Source organism: Papio anubis, chromosome 1 (genome assembly GCF_008728515.1).
Source record: "Papio anubis isolate 15944 chromosome 1, Panubis1.0, whole genome shotgun sequence".
Taxonomy (NCBI): Eukaryota; Metazoa; Chordata; class Mammalia; order Primates; family Cercopithecidae; genus Papio; species Papio anubis.
In genome coordinates, this window is record NC_044976.1 from 180,436,750 (window position 1) to 180,451,476 (window position 14,727).

The 14,727-nt window shown below is 44.4% G+C and overlaps 1 protein-coding gene across 12 annotated transcripts in view; it reads right to left on the reverse strand.

The window, feature by feature from the left end:
• The window catches only part of CACNA1E (calcium voltage-gated channel subunit alpha1 E), a 498,649-nt gene that overhangs the window by 289,265 nt on the left and 194,657 nt on the right, over positions 1–14,727 (reverse strand). For all 12 annotated transcript variants that reach the window (XM_017951640.3, XM_021929889.2, XM_021929885.2 and 9 more), the window contains 2 exons: positions 13,764–13,869; positions 12,844–12,983 (listed from right to left, as the gene is read on the reverse strand). In XM_017951640.3, coding sequence (XP_017807129.1) covers positions 12,844–12,983; positions 13,764–13,869 — 246 coding nt within the window. The remainder of the gene's footprint in view (positions 1–12,843; positions 12,984–13,763; positions 13,870–14,727) is intronic.

A 14,727-nucleotide genomic window follows, 5' to 3' on the forward strand; every position in this document is an offset into this window, starting at 1 on the left:
AGGAAAGATACCATTTATTTACAATTATTTCACTTTATCCACAATTTCCCACACAAACATAAAATATAAAAAAATAAAACCACCACTTGGGAACGCAAGTGTCTTCTTTCATAGCCTGGTTGAGGGAGAAGCATAAGCCCTCTCACTTTATGAAAAGGAAAATAGTTAGGAATAATGGCTGAGAAACAGCTCTGCATGAGCAGCCTAACTCATACCAGTGCGGGGTAGTGGGGCCTCAATGGCAAAGAGACTTAGGGTGTCACCTACTGGGGACAGCATGGCTTCCCAAAAGGATGACAGCTGCTTGCTCCCAACTCCCCAACCTCCACTACCAAATACCAAAAATCAAATATGGGCCACATATCTCATGAGCTCCAATTAGACTGTTTTGTTCACAAGCGAAGCATTGTATCTAACTTCTACTTCTCCTTTCCCCGTCACCTCTACACAAAACTGAAGACCAGCTTGACTAAAATCAGGCGTTAGCCACAGCCAAAACCCTGATTCCACGTTCCAACTAGAGACAAGAGTATGGGGCATACATTGCAGTTCTGAGCCTCATCTCCTTTTTTCATATCAATGGGTTAGTTACACTGAACTAGCAATTCTCATTCAAGTGTGAGACTCTCTTTTTAATGTCAAAAATTCAAGACCAACCCCATCCCTTGGAGGAGTTATTTCAATTACTATAGCCCCTTAACAACATGGTTAAATAATTGTTATTACCCAGAGTCATTCCTTTCTCTATGTAGATGGAGACATTGAGACTTAACAGAACCTGGGTCACTTGCCCACAACTACAGAACTAGTAAACAGCAGAGCAAAGATATGAATTCAGGTTTGCTTGTCTATGAAGCCCAAATTGTTAACCACTATGCTATATTTCATAAATTTAAAAAGAAAACAATACTATTTATTCAACAATACTTTTAGATGTATTTGTATTTTATAAATCACACACTACAAAATATACTATATTACATATTTGTGGGAAACTTTATTCAGGAAGCAGCCAGTGCTTGTAGGTGATTTCTTGTTGCTTAGAGTTCAGACCAGTCACAGCTGGGGGGAGTGGAAATCATTGGAAGTTCCTCCTCCTTTATTTGCAGTACGAGCAAACTTTGACCTGATCAGATTCCCAGTAGGGAGATCCCACCCTAAACTTGAATTTGTTTATTGGAGAAGAAGGACTGGAGGTCAGAGTCTAATAGACAAAGTTCTAACAAGGTCTTGGTCAGAATGAGTCTCTCACAACACCACAACCACAACACCACGGACCTACCACCCTCTGTGGCATCTACCCCAAACTCCCCAAGTCTTGTATTTCAGAACAGAATGTAAAACGAAAACAGGGAAGGATTAGGGAGACTAAGAAAAGGGTAACAGAAGAGCCGGGAGGAAGAAGCTACAACGTTAAAGAGCTGGCTGCACTCATCTGAAGAAGGGATGTGGGATGGAAGCGGGCAGGGGAAAAGACCGGGGTAAGCATTTACTCCCTTCCCATCTCTATCACCAGAGTCCATATGTGAAGAATCCATCTCGGTGACCTGTCTCCAGAACAGAGAATACAACACTTACTTGGAAAGAGAACTGGGATTCTCTATTTCCCTTTTCCAAATGAGTGGGTAGAACGTAACTCACAGAACACTTTGAGCTCCCCACTGGAAGAATGTAAGGGCCTCTAAATCACAAAATGTTATATTTACAGTGGTTATTAACCAGAGTTCAGTTAGGATCCAGATTCAGCATCATGATGTGTCATGGGCTTTGGGAACAGGGAAAAGAGAAACATCCCATAAACAAGCATGTGGGTTGGCTTGATCCTTTTGACTATTGTTCTATCAGAAAAATTAAAATCATAATAATCATACAGCAATGTTCTCAGCAAAGCATTTTTAAAATAATTTCTCTGCTGAATATAAAAAATAAAAGCCCACACACTCATCAATTCTTACCCATTATTTGAATCAGTAGGAGATGCTCAGAGTATAATCTCAGAAGGCCAGGGACTATGTCTCTACTCTGGGCAGGTTAACAAATCTTTAACATGTACTAGGCTAGATTGTAAGGTCTGTAGACTGGGTTTTGGTACAGCTCCAATAGGTTAAACAAAATTATAGTTGAGGGCTGATGTTGGAAGGAGGAGGCAAGAGGGAAGAAAGGGACTCTGAGGACTTTAATCCTATGTCCCTAATTCTGAGGAGACATGAAGTCATCTGGGCAACTTGTTCTATCTTTTTCTCTGCAAACATCATGCCTCTCCTACAAATCTGTTCACTTTCCTGTTTCAAACCATTCAATGGCCTCCCACTGAACATGCCTGGACATGCCAATGAGGCCCTGAAAGATGTGGTCCCTGCCTGCTTTCCAACCCCTCTTAGATTACAATCACTGTGGGCCCCTCCAGCCTACTTTTTTGTTTCTCAGACCTGCAATGGCCTCCCCCATCTCTAGCCCTGCACAGCTGCCCTACCCTCTGCCTGGAACCCTCGTCCTCCTGTCCCCTTCCCTCTTCTCATCTCATCTTAGCTAAGTGCGACTCAGCCTTCAGGTCTCAAATTAGGTTAGGGTCCCAGTGAAAAGTTCTCCTAGCACCCTAACTCTTGTTCTATGCAGCACATTATACACTATTAAATTAAAGTAAATATCTGTCTTCTCTGCTGGACAGCAAGCTGTGAGTAAAGGCTGTATCTCCACCCAGTGCAGCGTCCCTAGCAGTCAGCACAATGTTTGAACACAGGATGTGCTCAACTAATACTGGCTGCCTCTATACTTCCTTCCCTCCTGTCTTCTCCTGACTCTGTCCATTTTCCCCCACACCATAGTTCAGAGCTTCATATATGGGTATTAGGGATGCTTAGCCCTGAGTGGGCTTCTTTCTGATTGTCTCTCCCTCACCCAGAGTTTTGACTAAGATTCAACAGCAAAGATAACCCAAACCAGGTCAGTTTCAGTTCTATTTCAGATTGAACTCTCCATGGCTAGTCATGCCGACCTGGACTATATAAGGACTCTCCAAGGCCAGCTGGGCCCCAGAGGGCTGGTGGGGAGGTGGTGAGATGCAGGGACCCCCATCTGTAAATTGTACATTGTAAACGATTTACAGTGATATAAATTGGTTCTGATGCATCTGACATGTGAAGCAGCCACACTTATCACTCTGCCTCCTAGTTACTGTCCCGGTGTTGGAGGCCAGGGAGAAAAACCATGGCCCTGAGCCCTCTTCCTAAATGTTCTGTCACCAAGGCCCAGGCAACTGACAGAAGAGTGGCAGCCAAGAAGGAAGGAAATGAAAGACAAGAGGGAAGAAGTCAGACCTCAGGCTTCTTTTCAGCCCCTCCTCTATGCAAGGGCTCTGCCTAGACATTCCTCCTGGAGGAGAGAGGGCATTGTCAGCCTTCCTGGGTCACATCCAGATGTGGGCAGACAGGGGCTGACCCTTCTGGCCTGTGTATGTGTTGTGAGAAGTGGAGAGGATAGAAGACAAAGAAAGAGAAGACCAAAAAAATGGAATTCTAGAAAACGTAACATTTTCCTTGTTAGTAAAGTTTAAAATAAATGCCTTTGTTTCAACTTCTTCTCTTGGAACTTCTTTGTTGTTCTTATGGGTAATGACTGTAGCAGGATTTGACTAATTTTGATAAAATTAGATATACTGCTGAAAGGAAATAAGATATATCCTATGTGCAATATGTAGTAAACTTCTCTCCTGAGGCAAAATTATAACTAATAGAAAATTTTAAATTTGCCATAGTTTTAAAATTTGCAATAGGTTTCAGTGAAATTTGTTTCTGTGGTTGCAAGTTTTATAGAGATAAATGACCATTCTTAATGAGGTCTACAGAACCACAGTATTTTGAGTACTTTCAATTTTTATATGCTGGTTTTGTTCAAGGCATTCAGGGTGCTTTATATGTATTTTAACATTTATCTTTATAATATCACTGTCCTGGAGGGAAGGTATTATTGTTCACTGATTTGGTATTTTGCTTTATTGTTTTGCAAAACACTTTGGCGGTGGAGGCTGTGCTGTACACTAGATATAGCAAGGGCTTTAGAATTGTTGATAATAGAATTAAAGTGCCAATCTCTCCCCTTAGTAACTGTTTGACCTTGGGCAAGTGACTTCACCTCTTTGAGTTTTGGTTTCCTCATCTGTAAAATGGAGATAATATCAGTATTGCCTTATGTTTCTATATTTAAAATAATATGTCCAAGTGCCAATATAGTATACAAAGCCTTCTGCATTTAAAATAAGACATGAGCTCCTGGTTAAATGGGAGCTGTCATTACCAACATCATCACTATCCTATTTGCTTGTCATGAAACCTGGTGGAAGTAGCCCTAGCAGGTTTTACCTTCACTTCATAAACGAAGTTTCATAAAGGAAAGCCAAGCTGAGATGGGTTACATTATCACCAGTATGACAGAAAGAATGTACGTCAGGATCAGGACCAGAACCCAGAGCCCCCAAGTCATTCGGTCCATGAGATTAAACTCTGTTTCCATGTAAGTTGCACATATATATTCCAGCCAAATAATAGAAACTCTTATTTTTTAATACCTCCAGGTTCATGTCCTAAATACAACCAAAAAGCAGCAGATTCTCATCGCCAGGGGTAGTAAGGCATAGCTGCAACAGAGTGCTAGATTTGGAATTACAAAGGATCCAAGCCCCAGCTCACCACACACCATCTAAAAGACCCTGGACAAGTTACTTAGCAACATGCACCTCAGTCTTCTCTTCTGTGAAAAAAATAATAAGGAAGGGAAAGTTAGGCAAATTTATTATTCTCCTAGATCTAAAATTCAGTGATTGAGCTTTAGTAACCTTAGCCTTACCCTTGTCTTCATATGTTTCTCTTTCAAACCAGCGCACCCTCATTTTCCTCTCAACATTGGCACTGCCCCCCTTGCCCCTTCCCTTTGGTAACCACTCTGCACTCACTATATCTGCTATTTCCTGACTTCAATGACACATACATTAAATAGTGCTGTTGCATTTTCACATTTCACACCAACACAGTTATACTTAACTGTGGACTATATTTACAACACAGACACAAGTGCACAAATTTCTACCCAAAGGAGGAGACATATTTCAACCACAGAACAGAAATGTAAACAGTTCCTTTAATTCTCAATTCTTGTAAATCTATGGAATTCCCATTTATGCCATATCCACCTCTGCTTTGAAGACATACCTGGGAATTTTCACCCCACCTCCCTCTTTCACATACACTCACGCAAAGCACAAGAATGCACGCGTTTAACTGCCTTCAAATAAGAGCTCCAGGTCCAGGAGAGTGGTCTGACTTAGAAAGCACCTTGCCATTTCTTTCCCTGTATCACCCTGAATGAATGCAAATCCAGGAGACAAAAAAAGTCCCAAACCAAATCACTCAGGGATTTTGAAGCTTTCTTCACTCCCTCTGGCTTTTCCTCCTCTTTGGTGATATCAAAGCCAATTCAGGCCCCACTCAGTTCTGTCCGTACGGAGCTTCTGTCAATGGGTGAGAGTGGCAAGAAGAAGCCTTTCAGGAAAGAGAAACCATCCCAACACCAGTGTCTTACATCTGGAACACAGTGGATATTCAATATGTATCTGTTGAGTGAACCAATGGTGTATCTCAATCTAGAAAAAAAGACGGGAGTGCATACATGAGAAAAAATTCCCTCCCACCCAAGGCACAATCCCATCTCAGCTGCCCATCAACTATTAACTGGCACTCTCATTCAGAGTCTCCCTGAAGGAACTGGGTTTATCAGCAGCACAGAGCTAAGAAGAGATCTTTAAGCTTCACATTTTGCCTTTTGCCCACCTCTCCCCAGAATCAAAATCCTATACTCCAACCTTATATTTTCCATCATTCGCCCATCTGGGGGGAAATGCAATTGGAACAGAAATAATGTTCTGATAAAAGGAGATACTGCAAGTGGCAGTTGTACTCCCCAATGTGGAACGAGAAATACACAAAAAGTCAGAGGAGGAGGTGGAGGTCTGTCAGAGGAGCAGCCAGCAACGATGCTGAGAGGAAGAACTGAAAAGCGGTAAGGCTTCCAGGCTTGCAGACCTCCTCAACATCAGCATTAATAATGCTGATGCCAGCTTTAGTGCCTAGCATTAAGGCACTAAGTAAATATCTGGTCATCTACCAGCTCAGCTGAGAATCTCTGAGTCCCTTGCCTCATTCCACTCAGCCTCTGTTTCCCCATCTCCTAAATAACAAGTTCTCACGTCTCCTCCCTCTACCCATTCTGCCCTTGCTCCCCATCTGCCTCCTTCACTTGCCCAGAACGGTAAGGACAAGTAAAAGACAGGTCTGTGAGATCCCGCCAGGCTCACTGGCCTGACGATGCTATATAAATACCCAGTGATATCATACTATTACCACAGGGATTTAAATTGGGCTGGGGGCCCGAGGACTGCTTTCACAACTCTTCCCCCACATTCTCAGCCCCAGAGAGACAGTGCTCCCAGAGGAAAACTCTGCTTTCCTCGATCTTTAGCTGCTCAGGAAACTCTTGTATTAGGGCAGCCTCCTTACAGAAAACCCTCTAAAAATACCTATCAATATATATTTAGCTCGAGATAGCGTCTTCCTACCAACAGGCTTCAGGCTAAATCATCCTGCATGTGCCACTGGTGAGAAGCTGGATGAGGACGGCAGCTCCCAGCTTTCCTGCGGCACTCCCTGGCTCTCCTCTCTCCTGCTCCCTTTCCTCTGCCTCCCCTCGTTCTGCTTGGCTCTGCACATCCTCCCAAACTGCAGCAAAGGAGGTAGAGATGGCTCCAGACTCTTCTCCATGGCTTTCCTCAGAGTTGATTCCAGGGCAACAAAGAAAAACGAGTTGAGCCACATCCAGAGCAGACTCAGAGCAAAACAGTGCACCCCCTGCTCAAAGCCTTCGGTGGCTCCCCACTGCCCTCTGGTTAAAGTACAGACTCCTCAGAATGGCCTAGACTGGCCCCTGCTGACCTCTGCAGGTCTCTCCCCATGCCACCCGTCAGGCTTCCAGAAGTGTCCTGTGGTCTGTCTGTGTGCCTCTCTCCATGCGACACTCGCACAGGGCATTTGTGCATAGCATTGTTTCTACCAGAAAGGCTCTTCTCCTTCCCCACCCAGCTGAGTCCCATATGTCCATCCTTTACACTTGTTTAAATGTGACTTCTTTCAAGAAACTTTCCCCAGTGCCCCAGGGCTAGGCTGGACACCCTTTCAGGTTCTCATGTTGCGTGGCCCCAGCCCCCACCACCGTGGAAGACACTAGGCCCCATTCCACCCACACCAAACACAGTACCCAGCACACGGTGAGTATTCAGCAATAGCTCTTGAGGGGCCTCCTGGGCCCCGGGGTGATGATCTTGGCAGAGGAAGGAGGAAGAGCCAGGCACAGACATACCTGCCCCTCCCCAGAGTCTACACCATGTCCTCCACAGTAAAGGGAAGAGCCAACGCAGGTCACCTCCCACACAAGGCTGGCAAAACTCAGGAAAGAGCATATTTTGAGCTGATTTGGGGGGGGTTGTACGAAAATAGACAATATTACCAACACTCAAGACTAGCTCTGTAATGTCACCAATACTTAAACATACAATGGAAAATAAAGACTTCCTAGATGGAAAGGGATAACACGCTTTTCTCTATTTGGCCCGAACCCTAAGAGGAACAAAGGAAATAGGGAAAGGAGACTAAATTGTTCCAGTAGCACAGAACAGCTGGTGCCATCGCTGAGCCTAAGACAGTGACATCACTTGGCCTAGGGAAGGTGCCCAGGTGCTAAAGGCAAACAGGTCTAGGTTCAAATTCTGACTTTACCTTATACCAACCATTTGGATTTGGACAAGTTACTTGAATTGTCTGTGCCTTGGCTTCTTCATCTGTAAAATGGGACTGGGTAATAGTCAAGCCTAATGATTCTCATCTCCTGGTACCATTTTTAGGATTAGAAATCGTGTGTGTGTGTGTGTGTGTGTGTGTGTGTGTGTGTGTGTGTGTCTAGTCTTTGGCATATGGTTCAATAAATGGCCATTTTTATTATATGGTAAATGCCAGGTGATGTGATACCCCTGCTTTCTCCTTATCCACCCTTCCAACCCCCATCCCATCCACAGCTACTTCAATGAGGTTACGTCTTCAATATGCAGCGTTGACTCTGCCCTCATCACCCAGGAAGCAATTCTCAGGAGGTAACACTGACAACCTGGTAAATAATCACAGATGACTGGAATCCCAATATTGCTTAATGGCCTAGAAATGGAGCTCCCAGCTTTCATTTTCCTAATAGAGTGACCAGAATATGAGCAGCCTGGAAGAGGTAGATAGAGATGAGAGAGACATAGACACTGCCTGGCTCAGCCAGGCCAATGGGGAAGGCTGGGAACAGACAACCCCTCTCTACCCCAGCCCCAGCCTTCCCCCAGCACTCATTTTTGTATCCTATAGACAAGAGAATCTGGGGACAGGCCAGTAATTCAATTCCATCAGCATTTACTGAGTACCAACTATATGCCAGGCACTGGGCATATGGAGATGAGTGGGCATCTAAGGCACAGTCCTCGCCTTCATTTCCGTGTTGTTACCCATGGTTTAGGAGTGCCCTTGACTCTCATCCTCCCTTCTCATCTGCCCATCTATTCCAGGTACTATATTTTTATAACTTACTCTTAAGACAAATGTGTAGTAGGACTTCAACTAATTTGGCATTCTCCAGGTGGCCTGACAAGTGTTTAGAAATTGCCTGAGTTGTTTGCAATGCAAGAGAGATCCCAAGTTCTGTAAGATAAGAATGTATTAAAAAAAATGGCAAATTCCACTGTCTTTTAGCAGGTGGGAAAGTACAATAATGTCCATGTCTCTCGGTCCCAGCATTTCCTTCTGCCTTCAACAACCCACTACTAGTTTCACTGAATTAATGAATAGGTGAGTGAATGAGTGAACAAACAAGCCAATTAATGAAGAAATCAGCTGGAACTCTGATCCACTCTCTACACATCAAACCATGCTATGCTGACAGTTAAAGTGGCATGCCTTCTTTACCACAGAGAGAAGTATCAGGATGGACACATGGGGCCCCTGTCCCCTTCAACTCACATGTGAAGCCCCACTTTTGAGAGTGAACATTTGCCTGATTATGCCCCTCCCTGAGCTCATCCCACACTGTCTCACGGGGACTAAAGGAACCTGCAACCACAGAGCCTTAGAACCATGGGGCCCTTGGGGTTTGTGAAGTAACTGACAGAATGGGGAAAAGTGAGTCAAAGAAGGAACCTGAAGCCAGGAGATGTGGGCTCAAGTACTGGATCTAGTGCCTACAAGCAATTCATGTGCCCTCTCTGATTCTCAGTTTCTTCATCTGTAAAATGAGGCTAACAAGGTCTTTACTATGGCATTATGAGGACAAGATGAGGCAATGAACATAAATGCACTTTCTGAACCATGCATACCCTCAACTTATAGGCCAAAGAATATGAAAGTTTAGGAGGTCACAGGTCACAGGCAGAATGTGGTTGCCCAGGCCCCCCAACTAGTCATCTCTTAGCAAAGGTCAGTAAGAGTAGGTCTTACACTGAGCCAGCTGACTGACACCTCAGCACCCACTTCCCTCCTGTCAGCACTGAGAGCTGAGAAGTTGTGCAGCTTCAGCCCCGAGGCACTGTGTCATGCTCCAGCACCTGTCATTCCTCCTGTGCACAGGGGAAAATAGGAGGTGACACCTGGAGATGAGGTGGGAAGGAAGAGCTGTCAGCAGGGACTGCTGTGGGTGCAGGTGTCAGGAAGACAAAGGAGGATACCGGGTGGCCTGGAAAGGAGGCTGCACAGGGCAGGGGTCAAAACACCAGCCCTGGATCAAAGGGCACCATTCTGACTCCTGCATCTGCCATTAAGAGGCAGGAGAGATCTTAGACGAATAACTTACCCTCTTCGAGTACCAGATGACTCATCTCTAAAGTCCGCTTGCCTGCCTCCCTGGTTGGTATCATATGTCATTGAATCTACAACCCCAACAATTGTATGATGCCCCATAATTTTATGTAGCACTAAGAAAGAAAAACATGCTGTCAATTAAACTATATCATGCCATTATTGTAAGACACAGGCTGATTTCAGCAGTGTTCCAGCATGAAAAACGTGCATCTTAGAGCCACACAGTGTGGTAGATGAGAGCACCAAGTGACTGTAAGACTAAATATGATCATCCATTCCTGTGGGATAGAACCGCAACCCTCAGCCCCTCAGCGGGTATCTCAAGAGGACCAAGCTCTTTGCCTGGAGCACATTCACCCGTGAATTGAGGAGACAGCAAGGGAATGGTCCCTGCTGGGAAGAGGGCTAAGCAGCGGGTCTGGAGGAGGAACAGGAGCAAAGTCCTGTGAGTTCAGGTGGAAATCAGGGGCCTGCAAAGGCAATCCACAAAGCCAGGGACACCTGAAGATCCACTAAGAAGGGAAGATGTGAGGGATGGGAAAAAGAGCACAGAGAGGACAACTGACTCAGCCAAGCTCAGCACCTGCACCGACTCTTGAACACCCTCTGGACATGCATGCAAGGACCCAGGGGCCCTTCCTGGTTGTGCTGACAAAAGAACCCTACGGGTCCCTATGAATCTGCTGCTTCAACAACCATGTAGCAACCGTTATCTGCAGAGAGATTAACATCTACTGTAAGTCTTCTCTCACGCAGTCAAACAGTCCAGTTTCTCCACCTCCTCTCAGCCATCATAGTTCCCAGAGCCCACACTAGAACAGCTGTATTCTCCTCCAGAAGTACTTCTTCAACCTTGTAAAATGCCTCGTAAAATGCGACATCCAAAAGACATACATTGGAGCATCTTTAATAATTATTTATCACAGCAAAAAACAGAAAGAATCCAAGTGTCAAGTAATTGCAAAAATGAGAAGCAAGATGTGTACATCTACTTAACAAACTGCTGATCAATCATTATAGATTTTTACCAAAATATGCAATAACATGTAATGTGCTCATACTATATTAGGAAAAAGTAGCAAAATTACAAGCCCTTAAAAGACAGCTTGCTTGGCATTGAAGGCCTGGAAAGAAATACCCCAAAATAATCCGGAATTTTTCTGAATCAGTGAATTAGTTTTTTTCTTCTTTTGATTTTTCTGTATTTTCCATATTTCTTTAATGAACATATAATCATTTAAATAAAAATAAATGGACTAGACAAGAAATTTCAAATGGATTCTGCCACATATAGAGCTGAGCAGGACCAAGAATTTACATAAACTTATTATATCTACATTACAATACTTTTCTTCTTTTTGTTTTTTATTCTTCTGTAGTGACTTGTACACTTTTCTTCTAGATAGAATCATAACATTTCTAAATGATTCAGATTCTCATACAGGCCTCTTCTAACACAGCACATATTATTTATTTTAGGGACATTTAAAACATTACCCAATACACTTCTGTAATACTATGTAGAAACTATATCTTCATATACTAACTCATATTTAAAATGTAGTAGAATTTTCTTTTAGAAAAAATGACCTCCAGAAAATTCTTTTGTAAGGCAACAGATATTTTTAAACATGAATAGTCATCCCTGTCTATTTATCCATTTCCCATATTGAGGGGCTGGCTGCTTACATGCTTACGTGCTTCCATTTACATATTCCAGTCCATTACATCTTCAGTGTTTTCTCTTTCATGTAATCCCAATGGTGTAAAGGTTAAAAAATAAGAATATTTTGTCTATTCCACAAGACAAAAAACAGATGCAATCATTCCCAAGCCCTTACCCTTCCTTCTAAGAGACTTTACCTACCTTCGCCATTCCTCTGACTCCTCCCTGGAAAACAATTCCTCTTTTCTCCTATCTCCTTTTGGTCAATCACGTAGTAGCTAATATTTCCCCTTCCCTGTCATTCTAAGTCACTCTCTTCTTTTCTTCATGGGTTTGAACTCTGTCTGCCAAGCAGTTGGGTAAGGGAATTTCCAGACCACATCACTCGCAGCCTCATCTACACAGGACCACTCCCCAGTGCCCAACCCTGCAGGACCGAGAGCCACCTGACACAAAGACCAACAGGAAGCCACAAAAGCCCAGGAAGGCCTGCCCATCACACCATTCCCAAGGCCAACACATTTGCTGCCAACGGCACTCGGTCAACCCAACGTCCTCATACTATATTCATTTCCAAAAGAATGATTTATCAAATATTTAACTAAATGTACTGCCATCATATATGCTGCAGTGACACTGGGTCAATCCCAATGTGCTATGGCCATATTAATTTCCACAAATGATTTATCCAACATTTTAATATGATTCGATTTTATACTATTAATAAACCTGCAAATCATAAAAAATTCTGTTATCAGAACACAAGTCTCAATCATCAGTTCAGAAAATATGGCTGGGGTCTTCTCCAACACCCCAAAGAAGCTGCATTTGACTGCATCTTTTGGCCCATCTAGGAGGTGCCTCCCAGGCTAGGGTAAACTGCTTGCTTTGGTGAAAAGGCTTATTGGGAAAAGTCACCCTCCCCAGAGAAGTGGGTGTTTAGCCACTGAGCCAAGCACAGAATGGAAAACCAGAAGTGGCAGCTTTCAGACCTGGCTGAGAGTCCCACGGCCTCTGCTTAACACCACAAGCATCTCCGTACAGTACTCATCCTGCTCTTGAGGTGGCTGACCTATGGTCCAGCACCCTGGGGAATCTTAGCCCCGAACTTTTTCTTCTGCCCCTACTCTACAGATTTCTGTCTTTCCACCCCAGGTTCCCTGCCCCCAGCCACTTCATGACACCAACCCCCTTCACACACACACACACACACACACACACACACACACACACAGAAAGTGGACTTACCCACTGAGGACCACGATGAAGTCCATGACATTCCAGCCATTGCGGAGATATGAACCCTTATGGAAGATGAACCCCAGGGCCACAATTTTGATCCCAGCTTCAAAGCAAAAAATCCCAATGAAATAAGGTTCTGTCTTTTCCTGTGGGGATGAGGAGCAGAAACACCAGTGAGAAGAGGACTGTGCTTTATGAGACACAGGTAAAGGCACAGCCTGGCCCTTCCTGGATGTCTGTGCTGGGTCTGCCCATGTGTAGGTGGGAAGCAAGGGTGCTAAGGGACCCTTGCAGGCTGTCTGTGACTCAGGAGTGCACGGGGCAAGGGGGAACCAGCTGTAGAAATGGACGATGTAAGGGTCACACCTAGGGGATAGACTTCCTTCCCAGGAAGGTCCCTGATGGCCCTGGCTTTGCCCTGAAGGAGTTTGCTGTTCTTCACATAAGTTAGAAGCTTGAAGGTCGTCATCTCATGTACACACGTGGATTTTAGGCAATTTGTCTGTTCTTTTCAGGGGGGAATACGTTAGATGTGTGACTCATTTTTTTAAGGAGAATAAGGACGTAAGCATTGGGAAGTTCATAACCACAAATACACACAAGCACTGAGCATCCTTCATCATCTCCCCTCTACTCCCCACCTCTTCCTCTCGTGTCAGAAGCCCCTTAGGAAAGAGGAGGGAAGAAAATGGGCCTGTGCCTGCCCTTTCTTCTTCCCTGGCTGCCACGCAGCACAGACACGGTGTCTGTAATCTCTTATTTTCTGTGTGAATCCCCATGGGGTCTTTCATTAACTTGTCCCCCAGCAAAGAGCAAACCCCTCTCAGAACTCACAGGCAGGAAGGGAATGGGAGAGTGATAAAGCAGAGGAGAAGAAACCAAGAAAGACAAAAGGGGGAAAGGTGAGAAGGAGGGGAAGCACATACCAGTCTTCGGGACATGGGGGTCTTGTCATCCTCAGGAAGATGCTGCTCCAGGGCCAGGACGATGCAGTTGGCAATGATGGTGGCCAGGATCATGTACTCAAATGGCGTGGGAAAGCGGAGTTAAGGAACAAATTCACCAGAGAGGGGCACAGCCTCCAAGATGGCCATGCCCATAAACACACAAGCTCTATCAATCCGCATTTTGTCTGTGCAGTTTGCATGATTTTTATTTGTAAACAGGCAGGCAGGACAGAGGATGGTCCTTAGCATGTGAAACCAAAAACATTTTTGCCTGGTCTCTGAACACAAAGCATCTTCTCCATAAAAATAATGTATGTAGCCAATACATAATATAGTTGGGCATATGACAGACACTCCAGCTACTGAGTGAATTCAATAACAAATCCAGTAACCAAGGCTGAAAATGGAAGGGGGAAGAAAGAAGGAAGTCACATAATTAATGCCATAGCAGACCCCCTGTTCTCCCCAGTCTTCAAACCATTGGACTGGGTAACAACGCTTGTGCACAGATCCAGATGCTGCAATCTGTTGCTCTCCTGGGCTCACAACTGGAGTCCCCTCTTCCAGAATCTCTGCACCACTGAGTAACAGAAGAGCCCCTGGAAAAGAAACAATTCTCTCCATGTGAGCTTCCTTCTATTTTAAAATTCCTCTCAGCAATGTACTTCTGGGGGAAAGAGAGGCTTGCTTTGTTCCACCTTATTTTCTCCTAAGCGTCTGCATCTATACGAAACAAAGACTGATCACAAATCTGAATCCTGGACAGCAAAGTCCAGTCCTGTAAGAACCACACTACAATGAATGAATGCAGGCTTTTTTCTGTTAGATGTTTTTGAAAACAGGTGAGGTGCTCCCTGTGCGTTTTTAAAAACAGGACTATGACTCGGGTGCCAGCATCCTGACCCCTGCAAGAAGGTTTTGCCACACGCTCCAAGGGATGTGG